General features: G+C 45.9%; 1 protein-coding gene across 1 annotated transcript in view; it reads right to left on the bottom strand.

Moving 5' to 3' along the window:
- Positions 1-12858, bottom strand: part of LOC138652190 (microtubule-associated serine/threonine-protein kinase 4-like) — a 33783-nt gene extending 20925 nt beyond the window's left edge. The window contains exons 1-5 of the mRNA XM_069742958.1: positions 12758-12858; positions 12379-12550; positions 10895-11123; positions 9754-9879; positions 8075-8169 (exon numbers count right to left, since the gene is read on the bottom strand). Coding sequence (XP_069599059.1) covers positions 8075-8169; positions 9754-9879; positions 10895-11123; positions 12379-12550; positions 12758-12858 — 723 coding nt within the window. The remainder of the gene's footprint in view (positions 1-8074; positions 8170-9753; positions 9880-10894; positions 11124-12378; positions 12551-12757) is intronic.
- Positions 12859-15559: the final 2701 nt, after the last annotated feature.

Raw genomic sequence — 15559 nt, 5'->3', positions numbered from 1 at the left:
CTGGTTGGATTCACATCTCTTTGGAGTTCCCTGTTATCCTGACCAGTTCAGCTAAGCTAAGTTTTTGCTTGCCCTTTTCTGTCCATAGATTGTGGACTTATCCATTCTGTGCTTTCTATGTTTGTCCAGCTTATCAGTGTGAATTAATTCTGTCTTGCTGGAAGCTCTGGGAGGCAGATTTGCCCTCCACACCTTTAGTCAGGTGTGGAGATTTTTTGTAAACTCTGCATGGATTTTTGTAGTGTTTTATACTGACCGCACAGTGTTCCATCCTGTCCTATCTATTTAGTTAGACTGGCCTCCTGTGCTCATCCTGGTTTCATTCTGTGTATGTCTTTTCCCTCTCCACTCACAGTCATTATTTGTGGGGGCTAATCTATCCTTTGGGGATTTTCTCTGAGGCAAGATAGCTTTCCTGCTTCTATCTTTAGGGGTAGTTAGCTCTTAGGCTGTGACAAGATGCCTAGGGAGAGTTAGGAGCATTCCACGGCTACTTCTAGTGTTGTGTTTAGCTTAGGGACTGCGGTCAGTACAGTTACCACTTCCTTCAGAGCTCGTTCCATGTTGCTCCTAGACCACCGCATCATAACAGTACAAGTGGCCAAAAATGAATTAAATGCATCTCAAAAGAAGGAAAAGAAAGTTCTGAACCATTTTTTTTTCTGTGCTCTGGTTTGTCTTTTTTTTTTTCTTTTCCTCTTGATATCTGGGTGGTTCAGGATATATGCTTTGGCATGGATGTTCAGGGTTTGTTTTCTCGTGTGGATCAACTTGCTGCAAGAGTACAGAGTATCCAGGACTATGTTGTCCAGACTCCGGCTTTAGAGCCCAGAATTCCTACTCCTGATTTGTTTTTTTGGGGACAGATCCAAGTTTTTGAACTTTAAAAATAACTGCAAATTGTTTTTTGCTTTGAAACCCCGTTCTTCTGGTGATCCCATTCAGCAAGTAAAAATCATCATATCCTTGCTGCGTGGTGACCCTCAAGACTGAGCTTTTTCTCTTGAAACAGGGGATCCGGCATTATTGAATGTAGATGCATTTTTTCAAGCGCTCGGATTATTGTATGACGAACCTAATTCTGTGGATCAAGCGGAAAAAACCCTGTTGGCCTTCTGTCAAGGTCAGGAAGCGGCAGAGTTATACTGCCAGAAATTTAGAAAATGGTCTGTGCTCACTAAATGGAATGAAGAGGCTCTGGCTGCTATTTTCAGAAAAGGTCTTTCTGAAACCCTTAAAGATGTTATGGTGGGCTTTCCTACGCCTGCCGGTTTGAGCAAATCTATGTCTCTAGCCATTCAGATTGATCGGCGTCTGCGCGAGCGCAAAGCTGTGCACCATATGGCAATATCCTCTAAGCAAAGTCCTGAAACTATGCAATGTGATAGGATTTTGACTAGAACAGAACGGCAGGAATTCAGACGTCAGAATAGGCTGTGTTTTTACTGTGGTGATTCGGCTCATGTTATCTCTGATTGCCCTAAGCGTACTAAAAGAGTCGCTAGGTCTGTTACCATTAGTACTATACAGCCTAAATTTCTCTTATCTGTGACCCTGATTTGCTCATTGTCGTCCTTTTCTGTCATGACATTTGTGGATTCAGGCGCTGCCCTGAACTTAATGGACTTAGAATTCGCCAGGCGCTGTGGTTTTTCCTTGCAGCCTTTGCAGAGCCCTATTCCTTTGAGGGGCATTGATGCTACACCCTTGGCCAAGGATAAACCTCAGTACTGGACACAGATGATTATGTACATGGCTCCTGCACATCAGGAAGATTGCCGTTTTCTGGTGTTGCATAACCTGCATGATGTTGTTGTACTGGGATTTCCATGGTTACAGGAACATAATCCGGTGCTGGATTGGAAAACTATGTCGGTGACTAGTTGGGGTTGTCGAGGAGTACATAGTGACGTTCCTTTGATGTCAATTTCCTCTTCCCCCTCTTCTGAGGTCCCTGAGTTTTTGTCGGATTTCCAGGATGTATTTGATGAGCCCAAGTCCAGTTCCCTTCCTCCACATAGGGACTGTGATTGTGCTATTAACTTGATTCCTGGTTGTAAGTTCCCTAAGGGCCGACTTTTCAATCTGTCTGTGCCAGAGCATGCCGCCATGCGGAGCTATGTTGAGGAATCTTTGGAGAAAGGGCATATTCGGCCGTCTTCGTCACCATTGGGAGCGGGTTTCTTTTTTGTTGCTAAGAAGGATGGCTCCTTGAGACCCTGTATTGATTATCGTCTTCTTAATAAAATCACTGTCAAATTCCAATACCCCTTGCCTTTGCTTACTGATTTGTTTGCTCAGATTAAGGGGGCAAGTTGGTTTACTAAGATTGACCTCCGAGGGGCATATAATTTTGTTCGTATTAAACAGGGTGACGAATGGAAAACTGCATAAAATACGCCCGAAGGCCATTTTGAATACCTTGTGATGCCATTTGGGCTCTCTAATGCTCCATCTGTGTTCCAGTCTTTCATGCATGATATTTTCCGCAATTATCTTGATAAATTCATGGTCGTATATTTGGATGATATTTTGATTTTTTCCAATGATTGGGAGTCTCATGTGAAGCAGGTCAGGATGGTATTCCAGATCCTTCGTGATAATGCTTTACTTGTGAAGGGGTCTAAGTGCCTATTCGGAGTTCAGAAGGTCTCTTTTTTGGGTTTTATTTTTTCTCCCTCATCTATAGAAATGGATCCTGTTAAGGTCCAAGCTATTCATGACTGGATCCAACCCACATCTGTGAAGGGTCTTCAAAAATTTTTGGGTTTTGCTAATTTCTATCGCCGTTTCATTGCCAACTTTTCCAGTGTGGTTAAGCCCCTTACTGATTTGACGAAGAAAGGCGCTGATGTGACGAATTGGTCCTCTGAGGCTGTTGAGGCCTTTCAGGAGCTTAAACGCAGATTTACTTCTGCCACTGTGTTGCGTCAACCGGATGTTTCTCTTCCTTTTCAGGTTGAGGTCGACGCTTCTGAGATTGGGGCAAGGGCCGTTTTGTCTCAGAGGGAGTCTGATGGTTCTGTGATGAAACCATGTGCTTTTTTTTCCAGAAAGTTTTCGCCTGCGGAACGCAATTATGATGTCGGCAATCGGGAGTTGTTGGCTATGAAGTGGGCGTTTGAGGAGTGGCGACATTGGCTTGAGGGAGCTAAACACCGTGTTGTGGTCCTGACTGATCATAAGAATCTGATTTACCTCGAGTCGGCCAAGCGGCTGAATCCTATACAGGCTCGATGGTCCCTGTTTTTCTCCCGTTTTGATTTTGTGGTCTCGTATCTTCCGGGATCTAAGAATGTTAAGGCTGATGCCCTCTCTAGGAGTTTTTTGCCTGATTCTCCTGGAGTCCTTGAGACGGTTGGCATTCTTACGGAGGGGGTGATTCTTTCTGCTATCTCCCCTGATTTGCGGCGGGTGCTTCAGGAATTTCAGGCTGATAGGCCTGACCGCTGTCCAGTGGGGAAGCTGTTTGTTCCTGATAGATGGACAAGTAAGGTAATTTCTGAGGTTTATTGATCAGTGTTGGCTGGGCATCCTGGGATTTTTGGTACCAGAGATTTGGTTGCTAGGTCCTTTTGGTGGCCTTCCTTGTCGCGCGATGTGCGTGCTTTTGTGCAGTCCTGTGGGACTTGCACCCGGGCCAAGCCTTGCTGTTCCCGCGCTAGTGGGTTGCTTGTGCCTTTGCCGGTCCCTGAGAGGCCCTGGACGCATATTTCCATGGATTTTATTTCGGAGCTTCCTGTTTCCCAGAAGATGTCTGTTATATGGGTTGTTTGTGACCGGTTCTCTAAAATGGTCCATCTAGTGCCTTTGCCTAAGTTGCCTTCCTACTCAGATCTGGTTCCATTATTTTTTCAGCATGTGGTTCGTTTGCATGGCATTCCGGAGAATATTGTGTCTGACAGAGGTTCTCAGTTTGTCTCTAGATTTTGGCGGGCCTTTTGTGCTAGGATGGGCATTGATTTGTCTTTTTCTTCGGCGTTTCATCCTCAGACTAATGGCCAAACTGAGCGAACTAATCAGACCTTGGAGACCTATTTGAGATGCTTTGTGTCTGCTGATCAGGATGATTGGGTGTCTTTCTTGCCGTTGGCCGAGTTTGCCCTTAATAATCGGGCTAGTTCGGCTACTTTGGTTTCACCTTTCTTTTGTAATTTTGGTTTTCATCCTCGTTTTTCTTCTGGGCAGGCTGAGTCTTCGGACTGTCCTGGTGTGGATACTGTGGTGGATAGGCTGCAGCAGATTTGGACTCATGTGGTGGACAATTTGACGTTGTCTCGGGAAAGGGTTCAACGTTTTGCCAACCGCCGTCGGTGTGTTGGTCCCCGGCTTCGTGTGGGGGATTTGGTTTGGTTGTCTTCTCGTCATGTTCCTATGAAGGTTTCTTCTCCTAAGTTTAAGCCTCGATTTATTGGTCCTTATAAAATTTCTGAAATTATTAATCCGGTGTCTTTTCGTTTGGCTCTTCCTGCCTCTTTTGCCATTCATAATGCTTTCCATAGATCTTTGTTGCGGAGATATGTGGTGCCCGTTGTTCCCTCGGTTGACCCTCCTGCCCCGGTGTTTGTTGAGGGAGAGTTGGAATATGAGGTTGAGAAGATTTTGGATTCTCGTTTTTCGAGGCGGAGGCTTCAGTATCTTGTCAAGTGGAAGGGTTATGGCCAGGAGGATAATTCTTGGGTTGTTGCCTTCGATGTCCATGCCACCGATTTGGTTCGTGCTTTTCACTTGGCTCGTCCTGATCGGCCTGGGGGCTCTGGTGAGGGTTCGGTGACCCCTCCTCAAGGGGGGGGTACTGTTGTGAATTCTGCTCTTGGGCTCCCTCCGGTGGTTGTAAGTGGCACTTTTGTGAGTTCTGCTCTTGGGCTCCCTCTTGTGGTTTCTAGTGGTATGGCTGCTCCTTGGACTTAGCTGTCTTCAGCTGCCTCCACTTATCGTCTCTTCTGCTCGGCTATTTAAGTCTGGCTCTATCTTCAGCCAGTGCCACTTGTAAATGGTTCCTGGTTGGATTCACATCTATTTGGAGTTCCCTGTTATCCTGACCAGTTCAGCTAAGCTAAGTTTTTGCTTGCCCTTTTCTGTCCATAGATTGTTGACTTATCCATTCTGTGCTTTCTATGTTTGTCCAGCTTATCAGTGTGAATTAATTCTGTCTTGCTGGAAGCTCTGGGAGGCAGATTTGCCCTCCACACCTTTAGTCAGGTGTGGAGATTTTTTGTAAACTCTGCGTGGATTTTTGTAGTGTTTTATACTGACCGCACAGTATTCCATCCTGTCCTATCTATTTAGTTAGACTGGCCTCCTGTGCTCATCCTGGTTTCATTCTGTGTATGTCTTTTCCCTCTCCACTCACAGTCATTATTTGTGGGGGCTAATCTATCCTTTGGGGATTTTCTCTGAGGCAAGATAGCTTTCCTGCTTCTATCTTTAGGGGTAGTTAGCTCTTAGGCTGTGACGAGATACCTGGGGAGAGTTAGGAGCATTCCACGGCTACTTCTAGTGTTGTGTTTAGCTTAGGGACTGCGGTCAGTACAGTTACCACTTCCTTCAGAGCTCGTTCCATGTTGCTCCTAGACCACCGTATCATAACAGCAGGGATTGTCTGCCAGGCCATGAAACGCCGCAGCCATCTTTGTTGTGGTCGTGCAGTGATTGGCTTGGCCGCACAGCATCATCCCAAGTATAAGGGACCTGGCGCCGCCCTGCTCGCCAAATTTTGTTCCTGTTTCAGCGAGAGTAGGGAGAGCTGCTGCCGAGATAGGGTCACAATCGTGGTTTTTAGAGTTAGTGTAGGTCTGCAACTCTCACATCCACAACTCCTCAGAAACCAAAAGTCCTTTTTAGGGCTAATTCATGGGTCCTGATATTGCAGCGCTAGGCAGGCACGGCATGGTATATCCACATCAGTGCAAGGCCTGCAGGCACTGTATGTGCATCTATTGCTCCCACTGCATCCTTCCCTAAGCTACATAACTGCTGCTGCAGCTTATTTACTATATACATTTTTTTTTCCAAAAATTTACCCCCCCAAAAAAAAAAAATACAGTCTGTTCTGTCAGACTGAGGCCTGTTGAAAAATCATAGTTTGTCAGGCATACGTAGCATAGTTGTGTGTGCTACCTTGTGCCACTTTTTTGGGGGGGTGTTTTAAATTTACCGAAAAAGGCCTCATCTATCTGCGTGCTCCAACACAGATTTGCCAGTGCGGTATTTCTGTGAGAGCCCTCATATATCTCTACTCCAAGTTTTAGCATTGGAGGCCGGTGTACTTACTTTCTGGCTGTCTCATACTTAAATTCTATACAGCACTATTTACCATAAAATAAATTCAAAGGCTACAGATTTGCCAGTGTGGTATTTCTGTGAGAGTCCTCATATAGCTCTGCTCCAAGTTTGGGTATTGTGGGCCAGTGTACTCATTTTGTGGCTGTCTGATACTCAAATTCTATACAGCACTATTTTGCATACATTAACTTTACAAAAAAAAACTAAACAAAAATTGAATACAGTCTGTTAGGTCAGGCTGAGGTCTGCCTGGTGTTTTGGTTTGAAAAATCGTACATTTGCAGGCATACTGATCAGATATTATTTTGCTATTAATAAAGACATTTGTGTTGAGCATTTGAAATAGTGTAGTAGTCCATTTAAAATGGTTAAGGCAAGGGATGGGGATGTGGACGTGATGCTGATGGTGCATCCAGAGGACGAGGCCGTGGCCAAGGTGAAAGTGGGCAGCAAAAAAGACCCACATCTTCTCGCTTGACCTTCCTGTCCCAGTTTCTAGGGGACCGCAGCACACCACTATTGAAGCCAAAGCCGTGTGAAACGGTTGTTGGTTGGATAGCGGATAATGCTTCCAGTCACTTAGCCAGCACCACCACCTTGTCTTCCACACTGTCAAGTCTGAGTAGCCATGGGTGTGGCCAGGATATTCCTCACCCTGATCCTCCTTCCTCCCACCATGCTGAGTGCCCTGAGACAACTGATTCCACACTTGGACACCCTGAAGAGCTGTTCAGTTTTCCATTTCAAGAATCAGAAATCTGCCGGTCAACTTGAAGTGGGAAAAAAAAACCACCAGTACACAGACAGAGATGCTTGTTCTGTCCCCACATGAGGCGTATGGAGGTGTCGTTGACTAATAAGAGTTGTGAAAGATTCGTGCCTTCGTATTTCTTCGATGTGAGGCAGACAGGACCAATGCTGCTCAGCGTCCGGAGAGATGATGCACACCAGGGATTGTGCAATCCAGACTTGTTTATTTTGTAAATCTGGACATACAGCGTATAACTGGTAATACAGTACTTTCTCCAGAAATGCAGGTGTAGACAGGGTACAGTAAGATGTAGCCCCAAGTATGTCTGCAAGTGTGAGCAACAAAAGAGAGTGTGGTTGAAAAACTGATGCCTTCCTAAGCCGGTTAAAGAATGTCCTCTCACGACAGAAAGTAAACTGAAAATGAAATGGCTGCTAGAGGAAGAGAAGACTTGACCCCTGAATCGAAGTGAAAGACATGCCCACAAGAATAAAAGAATAACAAGTTGCCATATGGAAAAAGGCCATTAGGTGGCAACAGAGTAAAATATAACAACATACATGGAACAGCACACTTCCCGTCTGAAATTCCGTAAGGGATTTCACTATATTAATGTCCTTGAAATAAAGTCCAACAACCTAGAAAATGAAACCAAACATGCATGCAATGCAATAACAACTTTAAACAAGATAAAACGTTAAGTCAGTTTCTGAGATAATCCAAAGGAAAACCCACCTTCGGATCAGAGAAGCCGCACTAGGCCAAACGATCTCTGACCCACTGTAATCCAATGGACAAAGCTACTAGTGCAGTGTTCTGTTCATGGTTATATCCTACCGGAATGTCCACGATAGAGAGTAGTTTTTGGCAGATGTGCCATCCATGACAGTCTTTGTCTCCATGTGAGTTGAGATAAGATCTTGCAATGTGGACTAACCTTGCAATAGTCTTAACGAGTTTCATCCAATTGGAAAAGCGTTCAAAACGCTGGCAACCGAAGGTGGAGGTTGGTTTAGCATTCGTGGCCAGAGCACTGACCTTGGAGCGGACTTCTGGATCGTCATCCGGATCCTGGATTCTGAAGTCTTCCTGGAAACATTCACTTCCCTTCTGTTCCAGCAGAAACTTTGGACCTGAAAGCCAACAAGAGTTAGCAAAGGAATTTATAGACATAGGTCTAGTGGCATGGTCGGCTGGATTAAGTTCAGATGGGATATAGTGCTACTGTTCAGGTTTGGAAGACCTTCTTATTCTCTCAATGCGGTTACTGACGTACACGTAGAAGCGCCTTGTTTGGTTGTAGATGTAACCTAAGACAACTTTACTGTCACTGTAGTATTGTACGTCATCTATGTGAGTGTCCAGCTCATGCTGAATAAAGTCTGCAAGTTCTACTGCAAGCACAGTCCCACAGAGTTCAAGCCTGGGAATAGTGTGGTGAGGCTTGGGAGCCAACTTAGCTTTGCCGAAAACAAAACCAACGTGATCTTTATTGTTGGATCCCGTCACCTTCAGGTAGGCAACAGCTGTAATGGCCTCCATGGATGCATCCGAGAACACATGGAGTTCCGTCCTAGTGCTAGCAGCAAGTGAGATTACGGCGTAGCATCTCGGTATATGGATTTCATCCAAAGCACACAAAGACTGCTTCCAGGTTTCCCATTTCGATTTCTTATCAGGAGGTAGTGGGGTATCCCAGTCCTTGACGGTTTCGGAGAGCTGTCTCAGAAGGGATTTACCTTGTATGGTAATTGGTGCCACGAATCCCAGTGGGTTATACAGGCTATTTACCACTGACAGGACACCACGTTTAGTGAATGGTTTGTCTGCAAAGTTGATTTGGAAACCGAAGGCGTCAGCTGACAGGTTCCACCTCAGGCCTAAGCTTCTCTGCACAGGCGGACGGTCTGGTCCCAGGTCTATGTCCTTGAATCCAGGTGCATGGTCACTTGACTCAAAGGCTCTCATGCCAGCCGGGCTGTTTGAAGCAATTTTGTGCAGTCTAAGCTTAGCTCGGTACAGCATATGTTGGGTCCTTTTAAATAGGTCGATTACCGCTTCTTCTGTGGGTAGAGATTTTAGTCCATCATCTACGTAGAAGTCTTTCTCTACAAAGTCTCTGGCGTCTGTTCCATACTCGGACTCTCCTTCTAGTGCGGTTCTCCGCAGGCCATATGTTGCCACTGCGGGTGAAGGGCTGTTCCCAAATACGTGCACCCGCATGGGATACTCCACCATCTCTTTGCTGGGGTCATTGTCCTTGTACCACAGGAACCTGAGGAAATTCCTGTGGTTCTCTCTGACTATGAAACAGTGGAACATCTGTTCAATGTCGGCGGTGATGGCAATGGGCTCTTTCCTTAACCTCATCAACACTCTTACTAGGTTGTTTGTCAGATTAGGACCTGTAAGGAGGACATCATTGAGAGATACGCCTTGATATTTGGCACTTGAATCAAAGACAACTCTAATTTGTTTAGGTTTCTTCGGGTGATATACTCCAAATGAGGGTAGGTACCAGCACTCCTCGTTTTCCTTTAAGGGAGGCGCTGGCTCCACATAGTTGGTATGGAATATTTTGCCCATAAAGGTGATGATGTGTTCTTTCATCTCCGGAATATTGCTTAGTGTGCGCTGGAGAGAGTTGAATCTGGACAAGGCTTGTTCACGATTGTTCGGGAGCCTTACCCTGGTAGCTCGGAAGGGTAGGGGAAAACCCCAGTGATTGGTCTCGTCCATAAGGAACTCATTGTCCATTATCCTGACGAATTCCTTGTCTTCCATAGACGGGGCTTCTTTGTTGTCATCCTTCGTCGTACGAAACACTGATCTTCCCAAGTCGTCTGCATAGGGAGAAGGGATAACATCAGGCAGCTGTACAGGATCTGGAAGCTTTTCCTTCACCTCATAGTGATGAGGACATGGTTTGCAGAAAGTAGTGCGCCCGTCTCGGCGTACGTAGGTCTTAAAGGAATGGACTCCTGTTCGGTCCAAGCACACATTTCCTATGACTACCCACCCCAAGTCAAGTCTCTGGGCGAAGGGGGCGTAGTCAGGACCATTACACTGTTGGCGGACCTTATGTATCCTCAAATTGTCTCTGCTGAGCAGAAGTAGGATTTCAGCATCTGTGTCCAAAGGTGGGATAACGCTGGCTAGGTGCCTTAAGTGTGGTTGGTGGAAAGCAGCTTCCAGGGTAGGGATCTCATTCCTTTGATCTGGTATTTGATCGCATTCGATTAGCGTAGGTAGGCGTATTTCTACGTCTCCATTGACAGGAGAAGCGATCAAACCTTGTGCTCTTCTGCCGCTAGTCTCTATGCGCCCCGAGCAAGTATTCAGAGTGTAGGGCGTTGCTGGTCCCTTGATTCTAAAGGCTTCAAGGAACTTAGGTCCAGCTAGGGATCGATTGCTCTGATCATCAATGATGGCATACATTTTTACTGCCTTCTCTGGTTGCCCTTCTGGATAAACTCTGATTAGGCATATCCTGGCACAGCATTTAGCACTTTGACTCTCCCCACATACCTCTGAGCATGAGCAGGAAACAGCTGTGGTGGACTTGGCGTGATTCTGTGGCTCCCCGCCATGGCTTGTAGCGGGACTAGAGGTAACTGCGACTGCTGGATCGCCGGTGGTTGAGGCTGGGTGCAAGGCTGATGGGTGTCTGTCGCTGTGACACTCTTCACACTTAATGGCAGATTTACAGTCCTTAGACATGTGTTCTGATGAAGCGCAGCACTTGAAACATACCCCAAGTTCGCTGAGGATTTTCTTGCGCTCCTGCATGGTCTTGGACCTACCTAAAGCCTCTACATTTGTTCAGTGAGTGTGGTCTTTTGTGAATGGGATACTCACGATTGAAAGACTTATCCCTCGATGGAATAGTGTTCTGCTTATCGGCAGGTACTGCAGGTGATGGTAGGTTAGTCTTTCTGACGCTTACACTGTTCCTCGAGTCCTTGCGTCTATGTGCGATGCTTTCATACCTTGATGAAGGTGTTGCTGGAGCTGCTGTGTTAGACTGCAGGACGTCGAGGCTAGGGTCGTTCCTCATTTGGGCTTGTTCGTCAATGAACTTGCAGAACTGAATGAATGGAGGAAAGGTGACGTCATGTGACCTTTTATACCTGGAGACACACACTGCCCACTTCTCTTGCAGACTATGTGGCAGCTTTGAGACGATTGGGTTCACCCCATGGGCAGTGTCCAGGTAGCACAGTCCAGACAGACGAGGGTCTTTTAGCAAGATCCAGCTCCATAAGCAGGTCACTTAAGTCCAGAAGCTTGTGAGCTTCCTTAAGGTTGATCCGTGGAACGTTCTGCAGTCTCTTGAATAGGGACTTTTCTATGGCTTCAGAGCTGCCGTAGGTTCTTTCGAGTCTCTGCCAGGCCGCAGCGAGACCTGCTTCAGCCTGCCCCACATAGACAGTCCTAAGACTCTTGATACGGTTTGTGGATTCAGGACCCAACCATTTTACCATGAGGTCGAGCTCCTGCTCCGCGGATAGGTTGAGATCAGCAATGGCGGCCTTGAAGGTTGCTTTCCAGGCTCTGTAGTTCTCTGCACGGTCGTCGAATTTTGAGAGGCTAGTGCTGATCAGCTCCCTGCTCAGCATGAACCTGGCAAACTCGGACAAGTCTGATCCTTCACTCCTTGTTACCGTATTAGCTTGTGGTGCCCCTCGGGCGTATAAGCTGTGTGGTGTAGAAGGGTGAATTGTTCCTTGGTAGAATGATGTTGCTGCAGGGTTGAGCTGTGGTTTAACCTCTGGAGATTCCGATGACTGCTACTTGAACTATGGAGGCAGGCTGGAGTGTGCCTTGCGGTCGTTTTGCGGTGTTGACTGCTCCTGAGGGGGTACATCACGGCGTTGGTCTCGGGTCTCTGTAGGGGCTATGGGCAATACTGGCACCATAGGTTGGGCTGACTTGGAGGTTTCCGCAATGTTGGGTTGAACGTCACTGGAGAAGGTGTGTGCTGCAGGTATCTGTTTCTGCACGTAGTCGCTGGTAGGAACAGCTGGGTCGTCTTCTTCCTGTGGTGGCAGGCAAATCGGGTCGAGGTTTTGCTTCAAAGCTTGCTCGAGTATTTTTACTTCGGCTAATGCGATTTCTTCCTCCATTTCTGTTTGAAGAATCTTTGCTCGAGCCTCTGCTTCTGCTCTCTTCGCTTCTGCTTCTGCGTGAAGAATCCTTGCTTGAACCTCTGCTTCTGCTCTCTTCACTTCTGCTTCTGTTTGAAGAATCTTTGCTGAAGCCTCAGCTTAGGCTCTCTTTGCTTCTGCTTCTGCTTGAAGAATCCTTGCTCGGGCCTCTGCTTCTGTTTGAAGAATCTTTACTCGAGCCTCTCTTTCTGCTTTGCTGGCTTCTGCTTTGCTGGACTCTGCTTCTGTTTGAAGAATCTTTGCTCGGGCCTCTGCTTCTGCTTTCTTTTCTGTGTGCGAACGTCTTAGTTTGGATCGCTCTGCATTTAAACGGGCCTCTAGAATTCTGTTGCTGAGAGCTGAAGTTCTTGAGCAGGATGATTTATATGACAAAACAGAGTGTTTAGATGGGGCTGACCTGTGCGATCTAGTTTCTTGCAGATGGGCGATACGGAGCTCCGCTTTATCTTTGGCGTCTTGCACGGCGGCGTCCCTTTCTCTGTCTGTGGAATCTGCCTTGCTTAACTCTGATAGGCCTTCGTCGATTTTAGAGTCTTTTAGGAAGGCAGCATACTTTGCGGACAGTCTCTTGTATCTGCCATGGGCCACGTCTAGCTGTCTTATAGTGTCTTGTAAACTCGCTGCATTATCTTTGTGGCGTTGGACGCTTGACATGAGGGAGGCGACACATTCCCACAGGTCATCCAGGTTGTCATTGAACTCATCCCTTGTGGAATGGTAATTCTCGAGGACCTTTAACCCCTTTCTGACCTCGGACGGGATAGTACGTCCGAGGTCAGATCCCCTGCTTTGATGCAGGCTCCGGCGGTGAGCCCGCATCAAAGCCGGGACATGTCAGCTGTTTTGAACAGCTGACATGTGCACGTAATAGGCGCGAGCAGAATCGCGATCTGCCCGCACCTATTAACTTTGGTAAATGCCGGTGTCAAACGCAGACAGCAGCATTTAACTACCGCTTCCGGCCGGAAATGACGTCATCGCCGACCCCCGTCACATGATCGGGGTCGGCGATGCGTCTCCATTGTAACCATAGAGGTCCTTGAGACCTCTATGGTAACTGATCGCCGGCAGCTGTGAGCGCCACCCTGTGGTCGGCGCTCACAGCACACCTGATTTTCAGCTACATAGCAGCGAACAGCATATCGCTGCTATGTAGCAGAGGCGATCGCGTTGTGCCTGCTTCTAGCCTCGCATGGAGGCTATTGAAGCATGGCAAAAGTAAAAAAAAAAAGTAAAAAAAAATGTGAAAAAAATAAAAAAAATATAAAAGTTTAAATCACCCCCCTTTCGCCCCAATCAAAATAAATCAATAAAAAAATATCAAATCTACGCATATTTGGTATCGCCGCGCTCAGAATCGCCCGATCTATCAACTAAAAAAAAGCATTAACCTGATCGCTAAACAGCGTAGCGAGAAAAAAATTAGAAATGCCAGAATTAGGTTTTTTTGGTCGCCGCGACATTGCATTAAAATGCAATAACGGGCGATCAAAACAACGTATCTGCACCAAAATGCTATCATTAGAAATGTCATCTCGGCACGCAAAAAAAAAGGCCTCAACCGACCCCAGATCATGAAAAATGGAGACGCTACGGGTATCGGAAAATGGCGCATTTTTTTTTTTTTTTAGCAAAGTTTGGAATTTTTTTCACCACTTAGGTAAAAAATAACCTAGTCATGTTAGGCGTCCATGAACTCGTACTGACCTGGAGAATCATAATGTCCAGTCAGTTTTAGCATTTAGTGAACCTAGCAAAAAAGCCAAACAAAAAACAAGTGTGGGATTGCACTTTTTTTGCAATTTCACCGCACTTGGAATTTTTTTCCCGTTTTCTAGTACATGACATGCTAAAACCAATGATGTCGTTCAAAAGTACAACTCGTCCTGCAAAAAATAAGCCCTCACATGGCCAAATTGACAGAAAAATAAAAAAGTTATGGCTTTGAGAAGGAGGGGAGTAAAAAACGAACACGGAAAAACGAAAAATCTCAAGGTCATGAAGGGGTTAATGTTGGCTTGATGGAGCGTACTGGTCGTGCATCTTGGTCTGCTGCGGAAACCGGCTCTGCTTCCCGATCTTCATAATGGACAGTATCGGGTTGTATTTGCTGTTTCAGCATTGGGGAACTGCGTAAGGTCATTTTCAGCAATTTTGATTAAGGCCGGCGTCACACACAGCATAAAACAATACGGTCCGTATATTACGGCCGTAATACGCTGAAAAGTCCCGAAAAAAGTGGTCCGTAGCTCCTCCGTAGGCAGGGTGTGTCAGCGTTTTTTGCGCATGGCATCCTCCGTATGTAATCCGTATGGCATGCGTACTGCGTGGTTTTCTCGCAGGCTAGCAAAACCAACATACCGCTATAGAAGTGATCCATGTGTCCCAAAAAGAAAAGAAAATATATATATACTGTCTATATATATATATATATATATATATATATATATATATGTGTCAGTAGACACATATATTAGAGAGAAAAGCCGGTAATTCAGTGCGGTGTACAGTAAAATCACACTGACAGCTTACAGTAGAATAGGTAGAATAAATGTGTACACATAGAATAGGTATATATATATGAGACACATATATGTATATATATTAATATTTATTCCAGCGCTAGACAGCTTGAAAGCCGGTAATTCAATTACCGGCTTTTTCCTTCTCCTTCCTAAAACCCGACATGATTTGAGACATGGTTTACATACAGTAAACCATGTCTTCTCTCCATTTTTTTTGCAGATTCCACACTACTAATGTCAGTAGTGTGTATCTGCAAAATTTGGCCGTTCTAGCTCTTAAAATAAAGGGTTAAATGGCGGAAAAAATTGGCGTGGGCTCCCGCGCAATTTTCTCCGCCAGAGTAGTAAAGCCAGTGACTGAGGGCAGATATTAATAGCCTGGAGAGGGTCCACGGTTATTGGCCCCCCCCTGGCTAAAAATATCTGCCCCCAGCCACCCCAGAAAAGGCACATCTGGAAGATGCGCCTATTCTGGCACTTGGCCACTCTCTTCCCATTCCCGTGTAGCGGTGGGATATGGGGTAATGAAGGGTTAATGCCACCTTGCTATTGTAAGGTGACATTAAGCCTAATTAATAATGGAGAGGCGTCAATTATGACACCTATCCATTATTAATCCAATACTAGTAAAGGGTTAAATAAAACACAAACACATTTTTTTAAATTATTTTAATGAAATAAAAACAATGGTTGTTGCAGTATTTTATTCAACGCCCAATCCAGTCACTGAAGACCCTCGTTCTGTGAGTAAAAAAACATAATAAACCAACAATATACTTACCCTCCGCAGATCTGTAACGTCCAACGATGTAAATCCTTCTGAAGGGGTT

The sequence above is a fragment of the Ranitomeya imitator genome, chromosome 10, assembly GCF_032444005.1.
Source record: "Ranitomeya imitator isolate aRanImi1 chromosome 10, aRanImi1.pri, whole genome shotgun sequence".
NCBI classification, from domain to species: Eukaryota; Metazoa; Chordata; class Amphibia; order Anura; family Dendrobatidae; genus Ranitomeya; species Ranitomeya imitator.
This window is presented reverse-complemented; position numbering and strand designations above follow the sequence as displayed.